Raw genomic sequence first — 27,436 nt, 5'->3', positions numbered from 1 at the left:
TCTTCCCTTCCCTCCCCAGTCTGCGAGCCCGGCCAGACGGTGCATGTGTGTGATAAGCAGCTGTGCGAGGGCCAGGTCTGCTTCTCGCACCCTCACGCCATCTGCCGCGTCAACCCCTGCGGCGGCTGTTCGGTGCAGTTCGTGGACGAGTTCAATTCCCCCGTCAACTGCGAGGTGGGCCTGAGCGAGTGCCAGAGGGAGCTGCAGCGGGTCCTCAACTCACCGGCCTTTACGAGACCTTCCTCCGTCCTGCCAAGTGAGTTGTTCGGTTATTTTTTTCCCTTTTCGTGTCTTTGTATTTGGCACGAGACCTTCCTCCGTCCTGCCAAGTGAGTTGTTCGGTTATTTTTTTCCCTTTTCGTGTCTTTGTGTTTGGCACGAGACCTTCCTCCGTCCTGCCAAGTGAGTTGTTCGGTTATTTTTTTCCCTTTTCGTGTCTTTGTGTTTGGTATTTGCACTGTGTTATCTTTCGTATTTCTGTTACCTAGTTCCTTATGTTCTTCCGTTTTTCTTCATCGTCACGTATTTTATTATCTTTTCTCTCGAGTCATTCTCTAGTCACATTTTTATCCCTTGCGTTTTCTTGTTTATAAATACTCAGGAAATGAATAGAACCATATAGTAAGGCATTCGGTTATCTATGGCAACGTTCACATCTCAGAAACGTTTTTTATGAGACAGGAAACAGACATCAAGGGCTTAAAAAAAACGTTAAATAAGATAAGAACATCCACAGCATCCCTTTTCCACCACCCAAACGTTTTTAATGAGACAGAAAACAGATCAAGGATTGAACAAAAAACAAAACAAAAACGTAAAATAAAAACCTACAGGAAGCTTCTCCCAACAAGATCGTCAGCCAGAGGAGGAGGAGGAGGAGGAGAAAGATAAAGAAAGAGTAATCAAATTAGCTCCAGTGTGGATGTATTTGTGTTTGAACAGTTGTTGGTCGAGCTAATTGGAAGTCATTAGCTGGAGTGTCTCGCGGGGAACGTTTACAAGTTCCCCGCGAGCTGCTTAACGTGTAATGAAGTGGGCGCCGGGGAAGCCAGGACTCGGAGCGGCCCTGGAGGTCACTCGGGCGTGTTTGTCGAGCTTAATGAGTTCTTGACCCGCTGATGCATTGTCTAAAGTCATGATTGCCGGGGATGTTTTTACTTGAATGATGTTGACTTATGAAGCATTAGGAAACTCGATTCATTTTCGCCGTTTTATTTTTTGGAAGTGGTGGAAACTGAGAAAACACACACACACACACACACACACACTTAGAATTATATCTGTCTAACATGCTTTCTTCTTTATCTTCTTTTGTCATTATTCCTCTTTTTATTCCATTCTTTTCTTCTATCTGTACTTTTATATATTGGGAGACAGGACGGTCCGAACTTGAGCTCAGGTCCCGTATACTACGAATAGGTAAATACATGTTAATTTGGCCTATTCTTACGTGCTCACTCCACCTTCCACTCCTCCACACAGCCGGCCACTCCTTCCCCGCCTCCCGCTCCACCCAAGTCCACTACGACGTCGATCTCTTCCGTAACGTGGACGTGTACCACTCCCAACCCATCGAGGAGGACCCCGCTGCCTCCACCTCCTTCGACAACCCCCGCCAGGGCCGCAAGATGGAGGCTGAGGCGGCCCCCGGGTTGCTGACGGTCTCCGGGGACGTGGTGCAGGAGGCGAAACAGCACCACAGGACAGCACGCAGCACCGATCAGCAGCAGGTGAGAGTTGATACTGATTTTTTACACTTCTAACATGATAATGACCAAGAAACAGAGGAAAGGAGCAGGAAAATTGACCTCTTTTGGCTACTCTTTACTTTTTTATTTTTGTGGGAGCGGCGAGTTGAAGGCTTTTTTTTTTGGTACCCTTTTCGTTGCCCTTGAGCCGTATCCTTTGATGTAAAAAAAAAAAAAAAAAAAGGAAGAGTTGGGTTGGATTGGATTGTCTTGGGTTGCGTTAGATTGAGTTGTGTTAGGTTGGAGTGTTGTTGGGGGAACTTAGTTGGTGTTGGCGTAGGTGTACAAAGATAATTAAACCTACAATTTCCGTACGTGTTCGAATCCTGTGCGTGGCTTGAAGTCTAGGGGGATTGAGCCTACGATTTAATTATATTGTAACTATATACGTATAATATGTGGTCCCAGCTCTTGCCATAGTGTGAGCATTGCTACAGGCAGTCACTGGGAGAGGGAGAGAAAAAAAGAAAAAGGGAGAGAAAAAAGAAAGAAAAAGAAAAGGAAGAAAGAAAGCAAGCAACAGAGAAGGAGAGAGGAAAAACTGAATAGATGTGATTTTTTTGTGTGGGTGGGTGAGTGAGTGAGTGAGTGTATATGCCCCCCTATACTCACCAATCTCTCCCCTTCCAACCCCCCCAGGCATCCCCCTTGGTGGAGTCAACCCTGGTGGACCCGCAGGACCTGGTGGAGCGACTGGTGGGGCACACAACCGCCCCCCAGAGCCCCTTCCCTGGCCAGTACCCCCCCCGCCTCACCCTGGACGACACCTTTGAGGCTGTGCCCACGGAAGGTACGAGAGAGAGAGAGAGAGAGAGAGAGAGAGAGAGAGAGAGAGAGAGAGAGAGAAGGTATACAAGTTAATGATAAATATTGAATTATACTTTATTTTTTACGTGTTAGTTTAGAGCAAATATGGTCAGTGAATGGGTTAGAGGAAGTATTAGTAAAGGTCACAGTTTGGTAAGTCATTCATTGTCATATATCTGAAGTTCAAAAGGTCAGGTTAGTCATTCATGTCATATATCTGAAGTTCAAAAGGTCAGGTCACAGTTTGGTAAGTCATGTGTTGTTATATATGTGTCCTGGCCCTTGCATGCTGGAGACAGATGAATTAACTCTGTGCTTGTCTATGTTCCTCTAAATTGAAACCGAGTTGTATGCTGACTATGGCGTGTGTTTTATTTAATTAATTTAGCTTCCATGAATTGATATTTGGGTGCTAACATTTTATTTTATTTTAATATTTTTTTTATATTGTTTGGGAATAACCAAGTGTATGCATTTTTTAATTTTTTTATTACCTGATGATGTTTCAACTCACGGTATTTCATTTTTCATGTTTTCATTTTCAATAATTACGAAGAGTTAATTTTATGGATGTCCAGTGTGCAGTAGTGACATGCATTTTTTTGACTTATAATAGTGGTAGTGATGCATCTTGTTGTATCTATTGTGTGTACTGGCAAGGTAGAATATTCACACATATACACACACACACACACACACACACACACACACAACTTCCTTCTCATGCCCATCCTTTTTTTTTTCTTTTTTGTTGTTATTCTGTCAAGTGATCATAAATTTCTGTTATTCTTTTCTCATTTCCTTCCTTTCACTTCCCTTTCTTATTTTCTTATTTCCTTACTTTGTTTCCTTTCTCCATGGCTTTCTTACCCCCTTACACACACACACACACACACACACACACACACACACACACACACACCAGACAACCCAGTGATGCATGACGCCCTGCCTGCCCCCTCAGATCTAGTCCCCAAGCCAGGCACGTGCCCCAGCCCGCCCCCCGAGGCCTCCCTGCTCTCCTGCGTGCCCGGCCAGCAGTGCATGTACGACTCGCAGTGTGACGGCACCAAGAAGTGTTGCTTTAATGGGTGCGGGGCCGTGTGTGTGCTGCCCCAAGGTGAGTGTGTGGGTGGGTGTGGGTGAGGGTGTGAGTGGGTGAGGGTGGGTTGAGGGGTTTTCTGAGGAAGGAATAATATTTAGCCTGGTAGCAGCGGGGATCATGTTTCTGCTAAGCGAGAAAAATGAGAAAAAATCATCACTCACACAAACCATTTCATAATATATATCAAAGCATTTGTGATCAGTTTATGCATCATCTATTTTGGGGGGTTTATATCATGGTACAAATTTGGCCCATTGCTGCTGCATGGTAAAGCCACAAATTTGGCCCGTCGCTGCTACCAGGTTAAGTCATGTAACAAGCACAGCAACTATTTCCTCACTCCCATAATAATTCCTCACCTCATCTTGTAATAAGAGAATAACACATTGACCTTTTACCGTCCCCCCAAGTAACCAGCGATCTATCTTGCTATAGGAGACTTATCACCCTCTTTCCTCACCCTCCTTAGAAACCTCGCCTCATTTGGAAGTAAGAGAGTAACACCACAAGAGTCTAGTGGGAGAGACTCATAAGCCCATCCCACTCCATAAGGAAAAATAAGGATGTTAAACAAAAAGAAGAACACCATATTCTCCCTTAACATTCCCACCCCGTATCTAGTACTAAAAGTCCATTCATAAAAGAAGAAAAAGAACACCACATTCCTCCCTCAAGATTCCCACCCCATATCTAGTACTAACACCCCTTTCTCCTCCCCCAGAAACCCCCGCCTCGGCCCAGGGCATGGCAGTGCAGCCCCCAGCGTGTGAGACCGATGGTTCCTACACTCGGGAGCAGCACGCCGGCGGCCTGGCCTGGTGTGTGGATGCCCGTGGCCGACCCGTCCACGAGACACTGACCCGAGGACACGTGCGCTGCGGCCCTAATGGTGTGTAAGGGTGTATGTTAGATAGTTAGATAGATAGATAGATAGATAGTTAGTTAGTTAGTTAGGTAAGTGTTGGAGGAGGAGGAGATAAAGAGAGAGAGAACAAACACACTAATGAGTAGAGGCACACCACTGTAGACACTGTTACCTATGTGTTAGTACAGATCTCTCCCTCACCCCATGTGTTCTCCCCCAGGCCAACTGTTGGAGCAGGTATCGGTGGGTCTAGTGTGTCCCCGAGGTGTGCGACCACGTGTGTGCCGCTCCGAGTGCCTCCGCGCGTCCTGCCAGGCCCACCCCGACGCCGTGTGTGTGGCGGACCCGTGCAACGACTGCCGCGTCACGTTCTACAGGTCAGTGCAGGATCCAGCTGGTGTATGGCTGTTTGTTTCCCTCGGGTTAATGATGCAGCATTCTTGTCTTGTAGGAAAATAAGAGAAAAATAAAGAAGAGAGTAGTAAATAAGGGATTTGCAAGATCAGTCCATTGTAGATGTTTCCAAATTCATTAAACATTATACAAAAAAGTTTCATCCACAAAATCCTTGGGTGACTCTTGAGAATTTATTCATCTTAGATAGATAACCTTCATACAGTTACATTTTTAAGAGTGGTTTCATGCATGTATATTTTCTTAAGCAAATTTAGTCCACAAACTTTTAATTACCTTCACCTCTCAGCGGGAAACACAAAGATATTAGCATCTGACATTCCTGAACAAAGCAATGTTAAGGTGAAAGGAATGATAAGCAGAATTTTTGATATGTCTGTATCTAGCGTTTTACTCAGCCTCTTTCTGGTTATGACTTATGCCTTTCCCGCCTGTTCTCTCTCCCCCAAGCAGCCCCAGCGGCGAGAAGGTTCACTGCGAGGACCGGTGCTCCCAGCCGCTGGCCAAGGGCGTGTGCCGCGCCTCCTTCAAGCGCTTCTTCTACAACACCACCGCCCAGACCTGCCAGGAGTTCGTCTTCGGCGGCTGCCTCGGCAACGACAACAACTTTGGCACCCTGGAGGAGTGCCAACAGGACTGCCAGAGCCCAGGTGAGGACTAGAGGTGCAGAGGAGTCCTGTGTAGGATAAGGAGTGTGGATAAAGGTGTGGTGTAGGGATGTTTCTGTATTCAAAAATAAAAAGATTCTGTGTCATTACTTTGAATATCTGCTTTTTCTTGTAAGCCTCACTGTCTATGATGCAGAAGACAACTTAAATAAAAAGAAAAAATATCATAATAAAGTAATATCACACCGCACAAATACCATACTATGAGAATGTACTTGTGTCATAAGAAAACTAGTATTGCCCTTTCTATCACAAATGTGTTATCAAGAGACTAATTTCCTGCACCATATTCGATTTTAGAAGCTTGGTATGTATTTTCATCTCTTATACTTCCCCCCCAGACATCTGCAGCCAGCCAGTGCAAGCCGGGCTGTGTTCCGGCGGTGAGGCGCGCTGGTACTACAACACCGAGACCCGCAAGTGTGAGCCCTTCCTCTACAGCGGCTGTGGCGGCAACGGAAACAACTTCAGGAGCAAGAGTCAGTGTGAATCACGCTGCCCTGGTGAGTGTGGAGAAGGGAGAGAGAGAGAGGGAGGGAAGGAGATCACCAAGTAGGAATGATGTGAAAGGGGGTGGATGAGTGGAGCAGGCTTGGCAGTCATATTGTTAACAGTAGGTATAACATAACAGTATAACATGATTTAACTTAGAGGGTATGTGGTCCTATATCTACACAACCTGTCATCACCATTTCAACCTTTCTACTCTAGCTCATCCCTATGCTATCCAAAACTCATATGCAAGAGCTAACCAGCATCTTCATTCTTTCATCCTTTTCACTGATACAACTTCAGCTCTTTCTAAAGGGGAGTATCCAGTCAAAATTCACCCTCTCTTAGGACGCTTTTCCCTTAACCTGTCCACTTCAATTGGCATGGATGTGGCCTTCACTGGTAGCCTGGTAACATATAGTCCCAGGTCTTTCTTTACCTCTGTGGTGGATAGTGGAGTGATTCCCATGTGGTACTGGTGTGCTGGATATCCCCTCCCAAGGCACAGGAATTCACATTTTTCTTCATTGAATTGTGGCAGCCAGTTTTTGTTCCACTCCTGTAGCTTGGTGATGTCCTCTTGTAGAAAATCCACAGTCAAGGGGTTAAGCTGTTTCCAATACTGCAAAAATATATACATCAAACATCCCAATAAGCCTGATTTCACACTCCTAACACTGCCTTCTTCCACTCCCCAGACCTTGTGTTGTGCCCGTACTGGTCAGCCGCCAGCATGGAGCCGGTGCCTTGCTCCCGCACCACCGCCTGTCACAACCAGACCTGCCACGGCCACCCCACCGCCGTGTGTCGCGCTGACCCCTGCACCTGCTCCGCCACCTTCGTTGACGAGCAGGAGCAGCCCCTCACCTGCCTCACCCCCACCGAGCCGCCCAAGACGCGCCTCGCTTTCACGTTTGAGGAGGTGAGGCCAGACACAGGACACATGGCTTACTTATGGCACTAAATGGTTTTCTACTTTTTAACAGCACATATAAAGGTTAAGGATGGCCAAGACCTACCTTGCCTTCACGTTTGAGGAGGAGAGAGCTAACACAGAACATATTTGCTTACTTAAAGGATAATTATTCCATTAATTGATATATTTAGCGGTTAGGGATGTCCAAGACTTAACTCACCTTTACTTTTGAGGAGGTTAGTTTAAATAGAGGACACATTACTTACTTATAGGACTAAAAATTATTGTTTATTGGTATTTTTAAAGATTAGTGATGTCCAAGACTTGACTCGCCTTCATGTTTGAGGAGGTGAGGATAGACACAGGACACAGAGGTCACTTAAAAGACTGAAATATACTGTGTTGATATATCAAAGGTTATGAATCCCGAAACTTGCCTCACCTTCATATTTGAGGAGATAAGGGCTGAATACAAGACACATTGCTTACTTAGTTATAATACCAAGAAGAGTTTCAATTAAGTAGCCCAGTAAACAGAATGAACCTGACTTGTAATAATGGTGATGACGCTTCCCTCAGGACTCCAGCACCAACGAGGGTCAGCAGGGGCAGGATATGGGTGCCGGGCCAGAGGAGGAGGCAGAGGACACCCAGGGCAGCCACGGCACCGGCCCCGTCACCATCTACCTGGAGGGCGAACCAACCCTTACACGGTGCCAGCTCCTGCAGCAGCACCTTCAGGAGAGCAACTCACTGAAGTACGTGGCCCAGTGTGACGGCGAGGGGCGCTTCATCCCCGCGCAGTGCTACACGCCGGGACTCAGCTCAGAGGGCCTGCTGGAGGAGCCCAAGTGCTGGTGTGTGGACGAGACTGGACACAAGACCCAGCCCACCGCATACTTCACCAGGGGAGAACGCCAGTGTGGTGAGTGGTCAAGGGTTCTCTACTGACCCTCCTGTGCTGTATGGGAAGGTGTTGGTGTGCTATAGCTAGCTTAGAATGTTAATATTAAGCCATAGGATATACAAGACCCGGCCCACTGCCTACTTTACCAAGGGAGAACGCCAGTGTGGTGAGTTGTCCGGGATTGTGCATTGATCTTCTTGAGCTATAGAGGAAGGTGTGAGTGTGGGTGCAGGTGTGTTTTGGCCAATTTAGAATGTCAATAAGCTATAGAGTGTCTCCATTATCCAAAGGGCTCTTAGTTCTCCTCAGTAGACTTCATATTCATTACAATAAACTGAGAACCTTTCCTGGCATTGCGCTACAGCCCTCAACACTGTAACACTGTATCCCTGACAGACCCAGTGGCGGTGGAGTCCGTGGTGGTGACGCTTGGCTTCAGGGGGCGGGAGGCCGGCATGAAGCACCTTGGCAAAGTGAAGGGCAAGGAGATCAAGGACCAGGTAAAGAGATCGACTTACATTATCTTGTATTATGTTACTGCAAACTATCTTACATTAAATTACTATACATCATCTTACATTAATATAGTGTGTGCCAGCAAGACTTAACCCGGTAGCAGCGGGGATCATGTTTCTTAATGGTCCCTCTTAGCGAGAAAAATGAGAAAAAATCATCACTCACACAAACCATTTCATAATATATATCAAAGCAATTGTGATCAGTTTATGCATCATCTATTTTGGGTGGGGTTATATCATGGCACAAATCTGGCCCGTCGCTGCTAAACGGTAAAGTCACAAATTTGGCCCGTCGCTTCCACCGGGTTAACCCTTCCTCCCTTACCAGGTGAACAGTTTGCTGAAGCAGATGACGGCAGAGACCCTGGAGAATGACGTGGGTGTGGTGGACCTCCCCGACCTCACACAAGTCAAGTTCACGCTCCTTGGCAACAACAAGATCGACGTCGCCTACCAGCTGGAGGAGAAGGTCAAGAAGGGAGAGCTGGCCCTGGAGCTGAATGAGGAGCGGCTGCCGGCAGACCTTCGCGCGTCTTGGTTCCATCACCAGGTGTCTGAGCCGCGCTGGAGGGACCCCCAGGCTGTGCAGGGCGGCGCTGGGGAGGTGGTGAGCGAGGCGGTGACCTTTGAGCCACCCTACCTGGCCGCCACGGTGGTGCTGACGGTGGTGTCGGCCATGCTGGTGTGTGGCTTGGTGGTGGCTGCCGTGCTGTACCGCAGACACAAGACAGGACACTACCCAAAGGTGAGGACCAAGGAGTGGCTCATTGGTGTGCTTATCCCGTCCGCTGCGATTGGCATGGATTTGGCCGTCACTGGTAGCCTGGTAATATATAACTCCCAGGTCTTTCTCTGCCTCTGTGGTGGATAGTGGAGTGTTCCCCATGTGGTATTGGTATGCAGGATATCTCCTCCCATTTTTCTTCATTGAATTGTAGCAGCCACTTTTTGTTCCATTCCTGTAGCTTGGTGAGGTCTTCTTGGAGGAAATCCACAGGCAAGGGGTTAAAATTTACTTCAGCGCTCACCTCTCCTTCCTCCCTCAGGGCCCCAGAGGTTCCATGCAGTCCCTGGCGTTCAGCGAGGCATCTCTTGACCGCCGCAGTGCCTCCCGGCTCTCCCAGCAGTTCCAGCCACCACCACCACCACGCAGACCAACCGTCACCACCGTGGAGAACGAGTACCGCAGCGGCCGCCACTAAGCCAGCCAGGGTCAGCTTGGGGCGGCCGGGAAGCCTCCGTGCGGGCGGGGCGGCTCAAGTCTGTGTCTAAGGATCACAAATTCACACACTGCACCAGGGAGGGGACGGGGCAGAGACGAGGCACAGGATTCACTTGTTTTAGCGGTAATTGACTTCTGGTCTAGTTGTATTTGTAGCTCTTAGTTTGTTTAATTCAGGTAATATAGTGGAGGGGTCTGTTGTATACGTAATGTGGTGTGGTCATTTGTGGCATGTCCTGCGCTGTGTGGATGCTGCAGGGAACCACGTCTGCTGTGTTTGGGGTGGAGAGGCACACTGAGGAGGCTGTCGTGTGTGTGTGCTGAGGTCGTCATGCATTTATTGTTCCCTTGTTTCACTGATTTTTGGCCAGCTGTTCTTTGTCACCTCAATTTTTCACGTTTTTTCTCAAGAACGCAGCAACGTGTCATCCATTCCCTCTGTGAGCAAACACAATTACGAAGCAGGTATTGGTGTCATGGGATTATAGAGTTGATTTCTACGTAATTTGCCACGTAAGTCAATCAAGACGAAATAATGAAGCAGGTATTGATGTTACAGGATTATAAAGAGTTGATTTATACGTAATTTGTCACATACATCAATCAAGACAAAATAATGAAGCAGGTATTGATGTCATGGGGTTAGAAAGAGTTGATTTATACGTAATTTGTCACATACGTCAATCAAGACAAAATAATGAAGCAGGTATTGATGTTACGGGATTATAAAGAGTTGATTTCTACGTAATTTGTCACATACATCAATCAAGACAAAATAATGAAGCAAGTATTGATGTCATGGGGTTAGAAAGAGTTGATTTCTACGTAATTTGTCACATAAGTCAATCAAGACGAAACGATGAAGCAAGTATTGATGTCATGAGATTATAAAAGAGTTGATTTCTACGTAATTCGTCACATAAGTCAATCAAGACAAAATAATGAAGCAAGTATTGATGTCATGGGGTTAGAAAGAGTTGATTTCTACGTAATTTGTCACATAAGTCAATCAAGACGAAATAATGAAGCAAGTATTGATGTCATGGGATTATAAAAAGTTGATTTCTACTGATTCCTCACATAATCGAGAGTACCAACACAGTTTCGTCTAAGAGCAGCATCCGTTTGTGTCCCCAGCAGGAGTTTAATTGTTCCATTCTCACTAACCATTTGTCTTTTGTGATAATGTTAACTATGGTCACCTTGCACTAGACTGATCCAGAAGCCCAGTCCCCTTTTTCTGTAGCTATAAGAACCGACTGATTAAATGAAGGGAACTTGGAGCTAAAAGTCTAAGGTTCATATTCTTAAACGTATCAGGCACCCATTAGACAATTTTTCAAGGCCTCAGGGAAGAGTAACCGGGTTTTCATGGGTGATTTTGTAATGCCAGATTTTTGTAAGGAAAGGAAAATGTGTGTATGAGTCAAAAGTGCGGGCAAATAAGTGTTAAGTGAGAGGCTGCAGTGACCATTAACTTTATCATGGTGAGAAAATTAACGGTCACTGTGGCCTCTCACTTAACACTTAACACTTATTTGCCCTCATTTTTGACTCCAACATACATTTTCCTTTCCTTACAAAAATCTGGCATCACAATTTTCCAGTTTAAGGGTGCAGAGGTCATGCTGAACCATCACCAGGATCACAAAACACTCCATGGAAAGCATATAGCAACTTCTACGAGAGGCTTTTCAAAGAGACATTTCAAAATACAAACCTATAGGGTCGAATTATGAGACATTTCGCCGCCCAAGAACACATATTTGACCAGACTTTCGTAGGAGTTGTGGGCATTTCCAGGGGTAGTTTTATGACCCTGGTGGTAGTTTCATCCTTCCTCTGTCCCCTAAGCATAAAAAAACACTCATTAGAACCTGATTGATCCCCCCTTTGACCTTTAGATATAGCTGATGTGAGAAGGCAAAGTGTCTTGTAAAACCAGACATATTACTTTCAAGGGAGGGTAAGGTAGGGATTTTCTGGTCCAGTTTAGTATATGTAGACTATATAGTAATTAAAAGTGGCAGATATCAACCATGCCAGGAGTTACATTGCAGGGCCTAACACAGTAGAGAAATAAACCTTAGTGTGTAATGCAAGGAAAATTAGGCCAGTTATATTAGAGTTAAACCGTGTACGTACTCTCTTAATCTGTGTTTCCTCCTCCTGCCTACGACTTACACTCATTCACGAGGAGCGTATCAAGGCACCTCTGCACCTGAAATTAACCTCTCTTTTGGTCTTTCACTCTTAGTTTTTTGCCTTGAGCTGTCTTCCTTGCTGTAAAAATAAATAAATAATGAAAAATAACATCATGGAGGAGCAGGCTGAGACAAGCTAACATACACACATGGTTCAACTTTGACATAACTCGCCAAATTTCCTTACAAGTGTAGCCAACAGCAGTGTGTCAGGAGGCGATCTGGGTAGCTAGGAAACCGCATTAGAGGAGAGGAATTAAACCTGCAATCTTAAACAGACCGCATTTAGGGTGACCTACTAGTACAGGGATAGACTAACGTGCGCTTGCTTTAGCAGGGGAAGAGAACCTGAATTAAGCTAAACTGTCAATTGTTCTTGTAGCCACAGCGAAGTAAGTCTGTATCGTATGTATCAAAGCTCCATCATGGCCTCAGAGAAAGGGAAGAGGTTGTTTTTTTAGTTACTCAGAAAGACACAGGTTGAGCTTTAGAGGGAATTATTAAGGAAATTTGGAGATACACGAATTAGCACTGCAGAAAGGAAGAAAAATAAAGCTAATCACGGCCCTGGAGAAAGGAAAGAGCTGTTTTTAGTTACTCAGAAAGACACAGGCTGAGAGTTAGAGGGAATTGTTAAGGAAAATTAGAAGTATGACCTCAAAAATGCATTACAGAAAGAAAGAAAAATAAAGCTATAATGGATGTCAAATAGAAGAGAATGATTATACTATGAAAATTCCTTGTCTATTGAAGTGTTTGGTGTTGATGTAGAAGATAAGAAGTCAAAGGAAATCAATTAGAAGTATTAACTCGAAATGTCACCACAGAAAGGAAGAAAATAAAGCTATAATGGATATCAAATAGAAGAGATTGATGATACTATAAAAATTCCTTGTCTATTGAAGTGTTTGGCATTGATGTAGAAGATAAGAAGAAGTCAGAGGAAATCACACAGGAAATATCTCTCCTTCAAGCCGAGCAGAAAAGAATGACCACAACACTAGTACGAAAATTCCTTGTGTTAAAATGTTTGTTGATGTAGGACGTAAAAATCTAAGGACACCACACCTAAAAATCTCGTCTTGTAGTTTATCAAGTAGAAGCGAAGGAAGATTATCGAGAATACAGTTTGGTTCAAGTAGAAAATTTGACCAAGATAAACGAAAACTATCATAAAAATCTCGTCTAATGTTTGGCGTTGATGTAGGACGTAAATATCTAAGAAAATCACACCAAAAAAATCTCATCTTGTAGTTTATCAAGTAGAAGCGAAGGAAGATTATCGAGAATACAGTTCGGTTCAAGTAGAAAATTTGACCAAGATAAACGAAAACGATCATGAAAATCTCGTCTAATGTTTGGCGTTGATGTAGGACGTAAATATCTAAGAAAACCACACCAAAAAAAATCTCATCTCGTAGTTTATCAAGTAGAAGCGAAGGAAGATTATCGAGAATACAGTCTGGTGCAAGTAGAAAATTTGACCAAGATAAAAGGAAAACGATCATGAAAATCTCGTCTAATGTTTGGCGTTGATGTAGGACATAAAAATCTAAGAAAACCACACCTAAAAATCTCGTCTTGTAGTTTATCAAGTAGGAAAAATGAAGATTATGAAGAATATGGTCCTGTTTCGGGGGCTTACGTAAGATGACCCTGTGTTGGACCGTGGCACTGGTTGGCCCTCTATGGGGACCTACCGGCACTGTCTCCACCAACGCCGCCGCCGCCTCCGCTGACACCCAAGTTGACGCAGCGATCCGTGATGTGACAACCTATGGCGAACACGTTTTATCAGAGTTTTGAGGCATTTTTACATGCTTGCTTACGTACCAATACTGTGTGTGTAGATTAGGTATTTTTCTAGACATTTTTAAACATAGCCACCTTTGTATACAAGAAGGTTCCATACTCCCCCTCTCTGTATGTTTTCCCTAGGTATGGTTGTGTTGCTGGAAGTCTAGCATAACACCCGTGAATTAGAGTTACGGTATCGGAAATCTTTGTACATGTCAAAACAGGAAGATTAGGGTAAATAATATATATTCCTTTGTGATAGAGAGAGGAAGGAGAGGAAGAAGAAGAGGGGGAAGATGGGGTAGAAGGAACGGAAGGAAGAAAAATAAAGGAGATATCTTACGTAATCTAATCTTCCTGTTTAAACCTATATAAAAATTCCCATATCCTTAACGCTAACTCCCGGGTGTTATACTGGACTTCTGGCAATACATGGTTACAATTACGATGATAATCCACGCGTATGTATCGATGAAGATTATTACATACTAGACGAACCATAGTGTTTTAGCAATAATAATGCCTGTATCATAAGTGCACAAACTACTATTATATATTCATGTTCTATGCACCAGACATAATAATTTGAAGTGGGTAATCAGTTTTGAGCAGTCCCTAATGTGTGTGTTTGTTTGTGTGGGTGGGTTGGTGATTGTGTGTGTGTGTGTGTGTGTGTGTGTGTGTGTGTGTGTGATTGTCAAGTATGTTCAGTATACCATCTTTTCTTTCCTCTTTTTATTCCTCTTCCTCTCATCTACTCTTCAGCACTCCCCTCATCCTATTTTATTCTGTTTTTCCTCTTTATTCCTTCATTCTTTCATCTAAATCTCTCTCCTCCTCTCTCTCACTTTAATATATTCCTCAACCTCCCATTTTATTCTTTCCTCTCCTTATTCCTTCATTCATTTCTCTCTCTCCCTTCTTCTTTTGCTCGTTTTCTTTTATTCTCATGCTCTTTTTTTCTTCTCTGACTTTAAATTTCTCAAAATCCCACTTTATTCTTTTATTCCCCTCTCATTCCTCCATTCATTTATCTCTCTATCTCTCATCCTCTCACTCTCAATTTCTTTCTTTCCCTCCCTTTCTCTCTCTCTCTCTTCAGCATCCTCATCAATTATTAAAAGGCTCAATCTCATCAGAAAGTCTTGTGGTGTGGCGTGAAGGCTCGTACGTAACACTGCTTCACCCCCCCCTCCCTTCCTTCCTTCCCTCCCTCGTGTAAGATAACTTGATTGCCTTGCCTTGGAGAACGGAAATTATGTATTGTAGTTTTACGTATGTGGGTGTTATTCTAGATTTTTTTTCCCTGGCTTTTGAAATATGGGTGTAATTGGGGTTTTGTTTTTTTTAGATATGATCGGCTGCATAATAATATAGTGATGTAGTTATTATTGTCTATTATTATTATTGTTATTTATTTAGTGTATTTATTGTTTATATTTTTTACTCTAAGTCATTATGTATTAGTTTTTTTGTTTTTTTATTGAGAAAATGTATATTAGCCTTATTATAGTGATTATGCTTTGTTTTTTTCAATTTTTTATAAAAGCCATTTAATTATGTTTTCTTAATTACTTCAACTTTTGATTACTCATTTGCCCTTCATATAGATATCATGCATTATTTTTCCTTAATTTCCTATGTAAGCCATTTAATTGTTTTCTTAATTATCTAAACTAACTTTCATCTTGCCCTTCTTATACTTATCATGCTTTCTTTTTCTTTAATTTTCTATGTAAGCGATTTCATTATGCTCTTCTTAATTGTGAATAGGAATTGTGTCAACTTCTAATCTGACTCTTATTTCATTACATCATTTTTCTAGTTTCTTAATTATCTTGACTCTTAATCCGGACTCCCATATCGCACACTGAAATTTTGGGGGTATTATCAATTGTTATCGTCATAGTAAATAATTCACAGCGATTCATTGTACTGTATTAATGTTTTTGATCCGAGAGTTAACGTGTTCACTGTTTCCCCGATAAAGTGTCTTCAGTCGTTCGTTTTGAGGTATGCCACCTTTGACAGAGACCCCGACCTTGCGTTTGTTCGCTGGTTTGTTTCTGTGGTGGTGTCCCTGCCTCCCAACCTTGATCTTTGGGGTATAGCATTTATTTTGGCGTATTTGTAATTCTTCATTTCTGTAGCATATTGGCTCCTCTGTTGCTTCTATTTTATTTCTTTTCAGTAAGTTTCCATGGCTAAAAATGCTTAATTTCTTTTTTTAACTACTAATTCTTCAAATCAATTCTTTGTTATTTTATAGTCATATATGCAGTTCTCCTTTTCTAGCATAGTAACTCACCTATTGCTATTGTTTAATTTCTTTTCAGTAAGTTTTCATTACATGGATTGGCTGCAAATGCTCGAAACTTTTTCATAGCCAGTGTTTTATATCAGTTCTAAATGTTTCTTATACTAGCCATTCTTCTTTTTTTTCTTTTTTTTTTAATAACAGTTCATCTGTAACTTCTACTTAACTTTTCAGTATCTTTACCTATTGTTTTTAAGTACTTGGATTAGTTCTATTTTATATCCTTTTTTTTATCAGTAAATATATGTTGATTTTGTGCACTCTGGGTTACTGGTGTTTGTCTTCAATCACTCATAGTTTCCTCAGTAGTTCTCCCACTAACTAAAGCTTTAGTCAGCATTCTTAAGTATTTTCAGAAAGGGTTCATACTTTTACAATTTTTTCCAACACATTTTGTTTCCCTAATGATTTGATCCCTTAGTTCACTCGCTTTCCACAAACTAAACTTTTTGTTGCCATTTTTAAGTATTTTCAGAGGCTTAGTATATTTGCTATTGGTCTGATTCTCTGTCTAACCCAGTTTTAATTTCCTTTGTGACTTGATCCCTTAGTTTCCACCCTCATCCCTCTCTCTCTTCCTCCCTCCCTCCCTCAACAGCTGGGCCTCGCTGGGTCTAATCTCCCTTCTGTATATTTGTACATAACGTCAACACTCCTGTCTTCCCAACACACTCCCTCCCCCCTTCCTCGTGTCCCCAATGGTGTGATGACGGTGTCCATTTGTATCATATATTTAAGTTGCGTCAAGTAAAAGTACATAAAGAAGCCTGGCATTTCAATAACCTTGATGTTGCACCATACAGAAGTTAAGTCTAAGGTCCCACCCAGCCACATTTGAATTACTTGACATCTAGGAAATTTTAATAGTAGTAGTAGCAGTAGCTATAAAAAAATAGTAGTAGTGGGGGTGGAAGTAGTAGCACCAGTAGTAATAGTAGTGGTGGTGGTGGTGGCGGTAGTAGTAATCATAGTAGTAGTAGCCTAGTAGTAGTATGGATAATGAAGTAAGTATATAGTTAAGTAAGTATAAAGTAAATGAAGTAAGGAGAATTTTTTCCTTTAACATTGAAATTGCTCAATCTTACTCGTGTCAGCTATTAATAATTATTCACTTAACTGCCACTCCCTTGTTTATCAGTTCCCTCTCCTTCCTCCGTTCTCTCCCAGCGTTCCTGTCTCGCTCACTTCAACTAGACACCTTAATCTCACTCTCCCAGGAAGGAAATGATGCTAGAATTTTAAATAAACGAGATAAATGGTTTAAAATCGCGCTCAGTGATGTTGGTCATATTTCACAGATTACCTTTTCCTTGTTTATCAGTTCTCTCTCCTTTCCCCGTTATTTCTTACGTCTCATGTCTCTCTCACTTCAACTAGACACCTTCATCTCACTCTCCCAGGAAGGAAATGATGCTAGAATCAATACAAAGATTTTAAACCATTTATCTCGTTTATTTAAAATCACCCTCTCACTTGTTTATCATTTGTCTCTCCTTTCCCCGTTATTTCTTACGTCTCATGTCTCTCTCACTTCAACTAGACACCTTCATCTCACTCTCCCAGGAAGGAAATGATGCTAGAATTTTAAATAAACGAGATAAATGGTTTAAAATCGCGCTCAGTGATGTTGGTCATATTTCACAGATTACCTTTTCCTTGTTTATCAGTTCTCTCTCCTTTCCCCATTATTTCTTATGGCTCATGTCTCTCTCACTTCAACTAGACACCTTCATCTCACTCTCCCAGGAAGGAAATGACGCTAGAATCAATACAAAGAGAAAATTGAGCTGCAAAATCACCCTCTCCCTTGTTTATCATTTGTCTCTCCTTTCTCCGTTCTTTCTTACGTCTCATGTCTCTCTCACTTCAACTAGACACCTTCATCTCACTCTCCCAGGAAGGAAATGACACAAGAATCAATATTAAATGAGAAAAATGAGGTTTAAAATCGTTCTACCAATCTGACGCCGACCATTTTTCACCTACTACTACTTCCATGTTTATCAGTTCTCTCTCCTTTCCTGTTCTCTCCCAGCGCTCATGACACTCATACTTCAACTAGATACCTTAATTTCCCTCTCCCAGGAAGGAAATGACGCTAGAACCAATATTAACCGAGAGAAATGAGGTTTAAAATTGTTCTCTCACTCTGACGCCAGCCTACTACTTCTTCCTTGTTTATCAGTTCTCTTTACTTTTCCCATTCTTTCTTAGGTCTCATGTCTCTCACTTCACCTAGACACCTTAATCTCACTCTCACACAAAGGAAATGACGTTAAAATCAATATTATGCGAAAATCTTAGCTTTAAAATCACCGACGCAAAAACAACCTCGCTAATCTGGTTCCACTAACAGCAAAAGATGGACAAAACTGAGATTACAAGAACTCTTCCCATTGTCTAGGCAGCTTTTGAGGATGTAAATTAATCTTATAAATCAACCCTTGCTCATTGGAGAAGCTTCACTAAAAAAATGCCATTGCTAATCCAAGTAAAAGATGGACAAAACTGAGATTACAAGAAGTCTTTCCATTGTCTTAGCAACGTTTGGGGATGTGAATCAATTACCAATCAACCTTTGCTCATGGTAGAAGCTTCACTATAAGTATATACAAAGTTTGTCATTGCTAATCCAAGTAAAAGATGGCCAAAACCGAGATTACAAGACATCTTCCCATTGTCTATGCAGCGTTTGGGGATGTGAATTAATCTTATAAATCAACCCTTGCTCATGGTGTTGTTAGATAAAGGTTTCCATTTTCTGAGTCTACAAGAGTTTGTGATTATTTTGTAAGATGGCACACCTTACAACTTCATGCTAAACAAATTCACGTCCAACAGCACTGTTAGACCTCTAGCCATGATCGCATCTGATGAAGAAGTTTTGAATGCAAGGAAAGAAATCGGTCGCTACCTGAGCCACGGATGCGATGGTGCCATATCAAGTCTCACTCCAACCCACTAACACCGCCTCTCCACAGCCTTCAACAGTCTTCCTCCTCCTCCTCACTGCCCTGGCTGTCTTGCTGGTCTGAAAGAAAGTCTGTTGTTAGCTAGCTATAGGTTTACGTTTTCTGTAAACTGAATGATTATCCTGGAAGATGGCACAACTAACGACTTCATGCTAAAAGATTCATGTCCAACAGCACTGTCAGACCTCTACCCATAATTGTATCTAATGAAGAAGTTTTGAATGCAACAAAAGAAATCAGTCACTACCTTGGCCAAGCATGTGATGGTGCTGTGTCAAGCCTCTCCACAGCCTCCTGCAGTCTTCTTCTCTTCACTGCCCTGGCCGTCTTGCTGGCCTGAAAGAAAGACTGTTGTTCGTCATATAAACATTTACATTTTCTGCAAACTGAGTCTACAAGAGTTTGTGATTGTCCTGGATGATGCCGCAGTTAATGAATGACTTTGTGTGTTGTCCACATTATTTCTTCTTTGATTTATATTCTACATCACCAAATGCCTACCCAGCTGTTCATCCTCCCTTAGCAGCTTGGAGATAAATGTGTACCTGAAGAAACCTGGGGAAGGCAAGTGTGGTAACGCTGGCCCTGTGTCCCGGGGTGTTGGGTTATTTCCCGCAACAGGCTCAAGGGCCAATGTGATAAAAGATGAACACTGAGGCCATCTGAAGCTTTAGCCTATGCCCCAAACCATACAAGATATAATAATAGAGAAGGAAATAAAAGTGGATAATAAAAATCCAGGATAAAAAGAGATGATAGAGCTCACGTTTCTCTTCCTACGCCTCTGCTTTTTGTCTACTGCCTCCTCATGGTTGAAACTCCTCTCCCTCCTCCTCATCCTAGTGGTCCTGCTCCCTTCACCGGCCAGCAAGGGGAGGAGGAGGGGAGAGAACAGAATAAAAATTAGTGAATGGCCTTAAATAAAGAGGGTAAGGAAGTTAATACAATATAACAGCATGGGGGGGTGAGGTGGAGGGGGACAAGATGGAAAAGAAGGCCACACTATTTCCACCTCTAGGACATGTGCACCGCGGGGAGACAAGACAACAATCAGACCAATCAGGTCATCATGAGCCCCGCCCCACCCAACGGTGTTACGACGTCAGGATGGCACCAGCTTCCTACTCACGCACACACCTCTCACACTCTCTGCTACCACCACTGTGACATGTGCACCTCAAGGGAGGCAGATCCCCAATTCAACTGAACGACTAACAACCCAGACAGCGGTTCAGGCCACCCTAGCCAGCCACATACCGCCGTAACGGAGTGGAGGTGTCGGCGCAACTCTCCCCACCTTAGGGCTGCCGCCGCCGCCTTCATGGGTCCCCCCACTCCCAAACGGGTGTTACGACGTCAGGATGGTCTCGCCGAATATGGGACGGACACAGCCACACAAGGAAGAAGAGGAAGTTGAAGGAGGAAGAGGAGGCAGGATGAGAAAAAGATTTAAGAAAATGTTTTGAATAGAAGGCAAAAATGAGGTAAAACCCTCGGAATGTCATGATGAGGTACTTAGTAATGCAGAGCTCTTCCTCCTCCTGCTGTGGTCTTGGTAGGGTGGCCCCATTGGTGCTGTGGAGTGTAGCGCTCCCACACCAGCTGAGGAGGGAAGGGAGTGGTCACACCAAGGTCCGTATTTTTAAACATATCGGGCCCCCTTTACAACTATTTCCCATGACCACAGAGAAGATTAACCAGGTTTTCTTGGAAGGTTTGGGAAGGGAAAGTAAGGGAGGTTAGGGAAGGTACATAAGGAAAGTTAGGGAAGATTAGGGAAGGGTAAGGAAGGTTGAGGAAGGTAAGAAGGTTAGGGAAGGGAAGGTAAGGAAGGTTAGGGAAGGGAAGGTAAGGAAGGTTAGGGAAGGGAAGGGGAAGGAAGGTAAGGGAAAGTTAGGGAAGGGTAAGGAAGGTAAGGAAAGTAAGGGAAGGGAAGGGAAAGGTAAGGAAAGTAAGGGAAGATTCGGGAAGGGAAGGGAAGGGTAAGGAAAGTTGGGGAAGGTAGGGAAGGGAAGGTAAGGAAGGTAAGGGAAGAGAAGGGAAAGGTGAGGAAAGTAAGGGAAGGTTAGGGAAGATTAGGGAAGGTAAGGGAAGAGTAAGGAAGGTTAGGGAAGGGAAGGGAAAGTAAGGGAAGGTAGGGAAGGGTAAGGAAGGTTAAGGAAGATAATGAAAGTTAGGGAAGATTTGGGAAGGAAAGGGAAGGGTAAGGAAGGTTGGGGAAGGTGAGGAAGGTAAGATAAGGGAAGGTTAGGGAAGATTAAGGTAAAGAAGATTAGGGAAGGTAAGGGAAGGTAAGGAAGGTGGTTGAAGATTAGGGAAGGTAAGGTAAGGTAAGAAAGGTTAGGGAAGGTAAGGGAAACATGGAAATGCAGGCAACAGAAAGCCTATTGGCTCATTACGAGGTTGCCCGCTTTGGTGAAGCGATCTGCTCGACAGCCACTTGGGGCCTGGGGAGCAGATGAAAGCACCTCGATGTTCAGTTTACTCCTGACACAACGAAATGACAGTCAATTCGATATCTGAAGGAGTTGATGCTATTCGCATTTACTACTTGAGGGAAGATTGTTCCAGTGGCGGATGACTCAATTTGAAAAGAGACTCCTTCCAATGTCTGTGTTACATCGACTCGACTGAATGGGTAAACCGTTAATATTTCTAGTTCTTGAGTTGGTTTGCAGTTGAAAGAATTTGGAGTAATCGACGTTATTGAACTTTTTCAGGTATTTGAAGACTTGAATCATATCCCCTCGTAGGCGTCTTTTCTCCAGTGTAAAGAGATTGAGTTGCTGGAGTCATTCCTCATAAGGTTGAGCTCTTGAGGAATTGGAATAATTTTCGTGGCGCGTCGTTGAATCCTTTCCAGTAAATCAATGTCCTTTCTGTAATTAGACCAGAGCTGTACTGCATAGCCTACTCAAGGTGCGGTCTTACCATGGAATTATACAAGGATAGCATCACGTCTGGTGTTTTAAACTCGAAGTTCCTCGCTACGAACCTGAGCATATTGTTGGCTTTGTTATATGCTTTTTTACAGTGATTCGCATATTTCAGGTCACTGCTGATAGTGACCCCAAGATCCTTTTCCTCCTGCATCGCCTGCAAAGGTTTCCCATTCATGATGTAGGTGTGGTTACTATTTCTGGACCCAATGTGCATGACTTTGCATTTGTCAACATTAAAGGACATTTGCCATTTTTCCGACCATTCGATAATGTGATCGAGGTTTTTCTGAATGATTTCACAGTCGGTCTTTGTGAGGGCCTTTTCACCCACCTTGGTGTCATCAGCAAATTTCGATAGTCAATTTCAGTCCTGATTCTAGGTCATTGATATATATGATAAAGAGAATGGGTCCCAGTACTGACCCTTGAGGCACTCCACTAGTGACTGGAAGCCAATTGGAAGGCTTAGGGAAGGTAAGGGATGGGAAGGGTAAGGAAGGTAAGGAAGATAAGGGAAAGTTAGGGAAGATTTGGGAAGGGAAGGGTAAGGAAGGTAGGGAAGGTAAGGAAGAGAAGGTTAGGGAAGGTAAGGAAGAGAAGGTTAGCGAAGGTAAGGAAGAGAAGGTTAGGGAAGGTAAAGGAAGGTTAGGGAAGGTAAGAAAAGGTTGGAGAAGGTAAGGAAGGTAAGGGAAGGTTAGGGAAAGAAAGGGGAAGAAAAGGTTAGGGAAAGAAAGGGGAGGTAAGGGAAGGTAAGGGAAGGTAATGAAGGCAAGGGAAGGTTAGGGAAGGTAAGGGAAGAGCAAGGAAGGTAAGGGAAGGTAAGGGAAGGTAGGGTTAGGAAAGGGAAGGGTAAGGAAGGTAAGGGAAAGTTAGGGAAGGTAAGGGAAGGTAAGGAAAGGAAATTAATGCTCTCACTTATGCCTCCTTTATAGGGTATGACACTAATAGACATTTGTTTATGGACCTAGAAATTAAAATAGGGCTTGATACACAACACAGGTAATATTGAAGCATGTCAAAGGAGGCATAAGTGAGTATATCAGTGGGAAGTGCTGACCGAGGCAAGGGAAACTAATGCTCTCACTTATGTCTCCTTTCTAGGGTATTATAATAAGAGGCATTGGTATATAAACATAGAAATAACTCCATAGGGCTTGATATACTACTACTTGATACTACAGCTTGTAAAAGACAGCAACAGCAACATTTTGTTCATATATCAGTAATGGAAACCTTAGAGATTATTTGGAGTCTTTCCAAAACATAGTTAATATTTGTGAAGAAATGATAGGTAATATACTTGTATAGAACAGAATACCTAGTCGATACCTTATTGATATATATAAGTAAAGAAAAGCTTGGTAGTATTTGTAAAGAATAGAATACGTAAATTATATATTAATGAAAACCTTGTTACTATATTAGTAGAGAAAAGCTTGGTAATATAATTGTAAAGAGAATACCTAGCTGAAATATTAATACTGAAAACCTTGTTAATACTTGAGTAAAGAAAACCTGGAAATATATTTGTAATGAGGAGAATACCTAGCTTGATATGATAATGAAAACCTTCACTTCCTAGCTATCCTACACTAATGCAACAGGTAAATCCACACACCTGTTTTAGGAGCCACCCTGACGTCGTTACCCCATCTGGCTTCACCTGAGCAGGCGCCAGTCAAGTCCACTCCACTAGTATAGGTGTGGGATAAGCTGCTTCTTCTGGAGTGTTTTAGGGAGCTAGTTAGGCTGTGGGACCACGGCCTCCACAGCCCCGTCAGTGGTAGATGCTATCGGCTGTTGTGAGTTTGTCGTTCTGTCACCAGGGTAGGGATTAGATTCTGTTGAGTTGCCCAGACTTCTGCAGGAAGGTCTGCGTACACACGAAGGCTTGGAAGGCTGTGTTGGGGCTGAGGGTATGTGGGATAAGCTTCTTCTTCAGTGTTTTAGGGAGCTGGCCTTTGTAACAGTTCCCACTGTGAAGTCCTTGTAGATTAGATGTTTATTCTTCCTTTCCTGTTCCTTTGTTTTTTCTCTTTTCAGCTGGTCAGAGAGTGAGTTACTCCATGCCCCCCTTGGAGTGTAGGACAGGGGGCTTATCCAACGTTCTTTTAAAGGTCTCCGTGCTGCAGTTAGAAGTGTCACTGATGTCCCTCAGCAGGCAGCTGAAGAGTCTTGGTTCCTCGATGGTAAAGCTGCCAGCATGTATGGACCTTAGACGTTGACTGACTGCTTCACTTCTTGTTTTCTCTTTCTAGTGTTCCACAGCATTTTCACAAATTCTTTTCTAGTTTCTATTTCTTCAATTGTCAGTCTGTCAAATGCTAGTACCTATATCACCAAGCTTATCATATCTATTCCTGTTTTCTAATTCTTGCATGAAGTTAAATTCAGCTTTGAGGTCGTCATATTCAGGAGTCTAATAAAAGGCGTTTTAGTGTTTCAGCTTCATAATAACAGCATGTCTGTCTGTCAAATGCTAGTACGTATATCAACAAGCTTATCTCCATTTCGGTTCTATTTCTTGCATGAGGTTAAATTCAACTTTGAGGTCACCGTATTCACGAGTCTAGTAGGTGTTGACCGTGTTGTAGTGTTTGAGTTTCATTACCACAGCATGGGCACTCAACACCTGGTGAAGTAGAAGTAGAAGAGTTAGACACGGCCCCATCATGCATTTTTATTTACATTTTTTTTTTACAGCATGCGGCAGCTCAAGAGCAACAAAAAAATTTAAAAAAGCAGAAAAAAGTCCACTATAAAATAATATTGGGGGTTGGCGGGTAACAAAATCATACCGTAACAGTCTTATGCGTCATATTAACACCTGAACACCCTTCACACACCTCCCCGGCCTTCACCTCAACACACCACACACGTAACACAATATCACAGCTGAACATTGACAAGATAATCACTAACACTAGTCTAGGATAAGCAAACAATGTCTCTGGCATCACATAACCCTGGAACACACGTCACATGCCTCCACGCCCATCACATCAACCCGCAAACGTAACACAGACCCTCACAGCAACGTAACATAGCTGTGTAATGTGTCAGGTAACAAAATAATCACTAACACTAGTCTAGGAAACGCAAAGTCTCTGGGATCACATAACCATGGAACACACGTCAAACCGCAGACGTAACACAGAACCCCCACAACACTGTAACAAAGCTGTGTAGTGTCAGGTAACAAAATAATCAAGTAACACTAGTCTAGGGTACGCAAACACTGTCATAACCCTGGAACACACGTCACATGCCTCCACGCCCGCCTCATCAACCCGCAGACGTAACACAGACCCCGACAGCACCGTAACAAAGCTGTGTAATGTGTCAGGTAACAAAATAATAACGAAACACTAGTCTAGGGTACGCAAACACTGTCCATGGCGTCACGAAACACCTGATCACACGACCCTGACAAGCCTCCATGCCCGTCACCTAACAGCACCACAACACATTTATGAAGGTTGTCACGTAAACACTGCCTTACCTCAAATAACACTTGCTCGCGGCTCTAGGAAGTTCGTAAAGGCAAAAAGAATAGCGTATCTACCTCCCCGCCCGCCACCTCAGCACTTTAGACGCCACACAGCTCTCCATAACTTCGTAACGCAGCTTTATCGTATCTCCAGTAACGGAATAATATTTTGTAACACTCTCTTACCTCGAATAAACTGCTCAAGGCCCTAGGAAGCTCGTAAAGGCAAAAAAAATAGCGTGTCTACCTCCCCGCCTGTCGCCTCAGCTCTTTAGACCCCACACAGCCCTCCACAGCCTCGTAACGCAGCTTTTTCGTATCTCCAGTAACGGAATAATATCTTGTAACACTGACTTGCCTCAAAGAACACTGCTCAAGGCTCTAGAAAGCTCGTTAAGGGGAAAAAAAAAAGCGTGTCTACCTCCCCGCCCGTCACCTCACTTTTGACCACACAGCACTCCACAGCCTCGTAACGTAGCTTTTTCGTATCTCCAGTAACGGGTAATATCTTGTAACACTGTCTTACCTCAAATAACACTGCAAAAGTCCCTGGGAAGATCGTAAAGGCAAGAAAAAGTGAGCCAGTGTAGCCATGGCGTGAACTGTCAAGGGGACGCGGAGTGCCATGTTGGCGCCAAAAGACTCCCACCCAATCAGCGCATAGCACGCCCCGGGCAGCCAATCAGCGCATAGCACGCCCCGGGCAGCCAATCAGCGCATAGCACGCCCCGGGCAGCCAATCAGCGCAGAGAACAGACGTCGAGTTCTCCCGCCAAAGCCATAGACATAATAGTGAGGAAAGCTTAACGTACGCACTATTGCAAAGGAAAGTGTGAAAGAAGAGAGGACCAAGAGGAGGAAGAACTAAGAAGCGATACAAAGCGTTACAGGTCAAAAGAACATATATGGTTCTTTCCACGTTTATCTTAAGCCTGACATGGCTTTCCAGGGGTTTAGTTTTAATTTCTACGCACTTTACTGTAGTGTTCCGGGAGGTTTAAAGGCAAATGAACGTCTATGACGGGCAGCGAGATATTGTCACGTTAATAAAACCAATATAATTTACCCAGCAATAAAACAAAAAACTAACACTTTATCGCCTCAAATAACACTAAAAACGGCCCTGGCAAATTTTTGAGCATCCTCTGGACTTATAAAGGTGACGGGACTGACTGTGTTGGTGCCAAAAGTTAATGAGGGGAGTAAATAATCCCAGAATAAATTAAGCCTTCCAGAAGTATTAAATCAAACCAAAACCAATAAATAATCAGAGAATAAATTAAGCCTTCCAGGAATATTAAATCAATCTAAAAACAAACAAATTACCCCAAAAAATAAAAAGGAAATTATTAAAGAAATTATCACAGGAATAGTTCAGTTTGCCCTCGTCACAAGCATTATTACTCCTTATAACGTAACCGCATCGCCCCCCAGCCATCGTCTTGCCTTAATTAAGTCTTGCTGGTGCCATAATAACCGGGGAAGGGTCAAGTAGTGAAGAATAAATGGCACCAAAATGAGGAGCGTCTTGCCGCACGTCTGCTCCGTATGGAGGTCACCCCGGGAATGGCGCTAAAAATGTACGCGGGAAAAAGAAAATATAAAGTGAGAAATAATGTAAAGATCAAGTGTATAAGTAGAAAAAGAAAATAAAGTAGAGATAAAATAAATAAGTGTAAAAGGACCAAAACAGGCTGAATTAGTGAAGAAGCAGAGGAAAGAAAAATATGAGTAAAAGATTGAGTGATTGATAGTTTATTGTTGCAAGTAAAACAACAAAGGAGAAGGGAGGAGCATGCCATCCCAACCCCCAGGCAGTACAGAGTGTGATTATACTGTAGCGTGGGTGTTGTTCGCTACATGCCTTTTAGACGACCACTATGGCTGTAATGGTATGTGGTAGCGTGGTAGTAGTCTATATTCCCGAGCGCTGGTCCCGGATGGTAAGGCCTCAGGACAAGTGAACACCCGTTCCGAGGTTTGTGACCAGAAGGGCGTTACTTGTGATTAATTATGGAAGGTAGGAGGATTTCCGTGTGAACCACTTGTGAG

General features: G+C 43.3%; 1 protein-coding gene and 1 long non-coding RNA gene across 11 annotated transcripts in view; one reads left to right on the top strand and one right to left on the bottom strand.

The window, feature by feature from the left end:
- Window positions 1-16,745, top strand: part of LOC127000504 (uncharacterized) — a 195,281-nt gene extending 178,536 nt beyond the window's left edge. The window contains exons 21-34 of one of the 9 annotated variants that reach the window (XR_007754252.1): window positions 20-256; window positions 1,483-1,730; window positions 2,388-2,538; window positions 3,520-3,675; window positions 4,382-4,549; window positions 4,746-4,902; window positions 5,393-5,589; window positions 5,949-6,110; window positions 6,798-7,021; window positions 7,595-7,940; window positions 8,319-8,422; window positions 8,769-9,185; window positions 9,487-10,127; window positions 10,369-16,745. Coding sequence is in view for 2 of the 9 variants with exons in the window: in XM_050864232.1 (XP_050720189.1) it covers window positions 20-256; window positions 1,483-1,730; window positions 2,388-2,538; window positions 3,520-3,675; window positions 4,382-4,549; window positions 4,746-4,902; window positions 5,393-5,589; window positions 5,949-6,110; window positions 6,798-7,021; window positions 7,595-7,940; window positions 8,319-8,422; window positions 8,769-9,185; window positions 9,487-9,642 (2,723 nt within the window). In the remaining 7 variants the exon portion in view is untranslated. Of the gene's footprint in view, window positions 1-19; window positions 257-1,482; window positions 1,731-2,387; window positions 2,539-3,519; window positions 3,676-4,381; window positions 4,550-4,745; window positions 4,903-5,392; window positions 5,590-5,948; window positions 6,111-6,797; window positions 7,022-7,594; window positions 7,941-8,318; window positions 8,423-8,768; window positions 9,186-9,486 lie in introns of all 9 variants that reach the window. The other 8 variants (XR_007754251.1, XR_007754250.1, XR_007754249.1 and 5 more) reach the window with 8 other exon arrangements.
- Window positions 13,512-26,074, bottom strand: LOC127000505 (uncharacterized). 2 transcript variants are annotated; one of them, XR_007754254.1, is made up of 7 exons: window positions 25,911-26,074; window positions 23,513-24,526; window positions 20,468-20,554; window positions 19,719-19,807; window positions 19,200-19,288; window positions 18,895-19,011; window positions 13,512-13,641 (listed from the first exon to the last, which is right to left on the bottom strand). It is a non-coding gene; the product is annotated as an uncharacterized LOC127000505 (long non-coding RNA). The 2 variants fall into 2 exon arrangements; XR_007754253.1 differs by having other exon boundaries at window positions 19,719-20,554.
- Window positions 26,075-27,436: the final 1,362 nt, after the last annotated feature.

This window comes from Eriocheir sinensis, chromosome 19 (assembly GCF_024679095.1).
Source record: "Eriocheir sinensis breed Jianghai 21 chromosome 19, ASM2467909v1, whole genome shotgun sequence".
Lineage (NCBI taxonomy): Eukaryota > Metazoa > Arthropoda > Malacostraca > Decapoda > Varunidae > Eriocheir > Eriocheir sinensis.
This window is presented reverse-complemented; position numbering and strand designations above follow the sequence as displayed.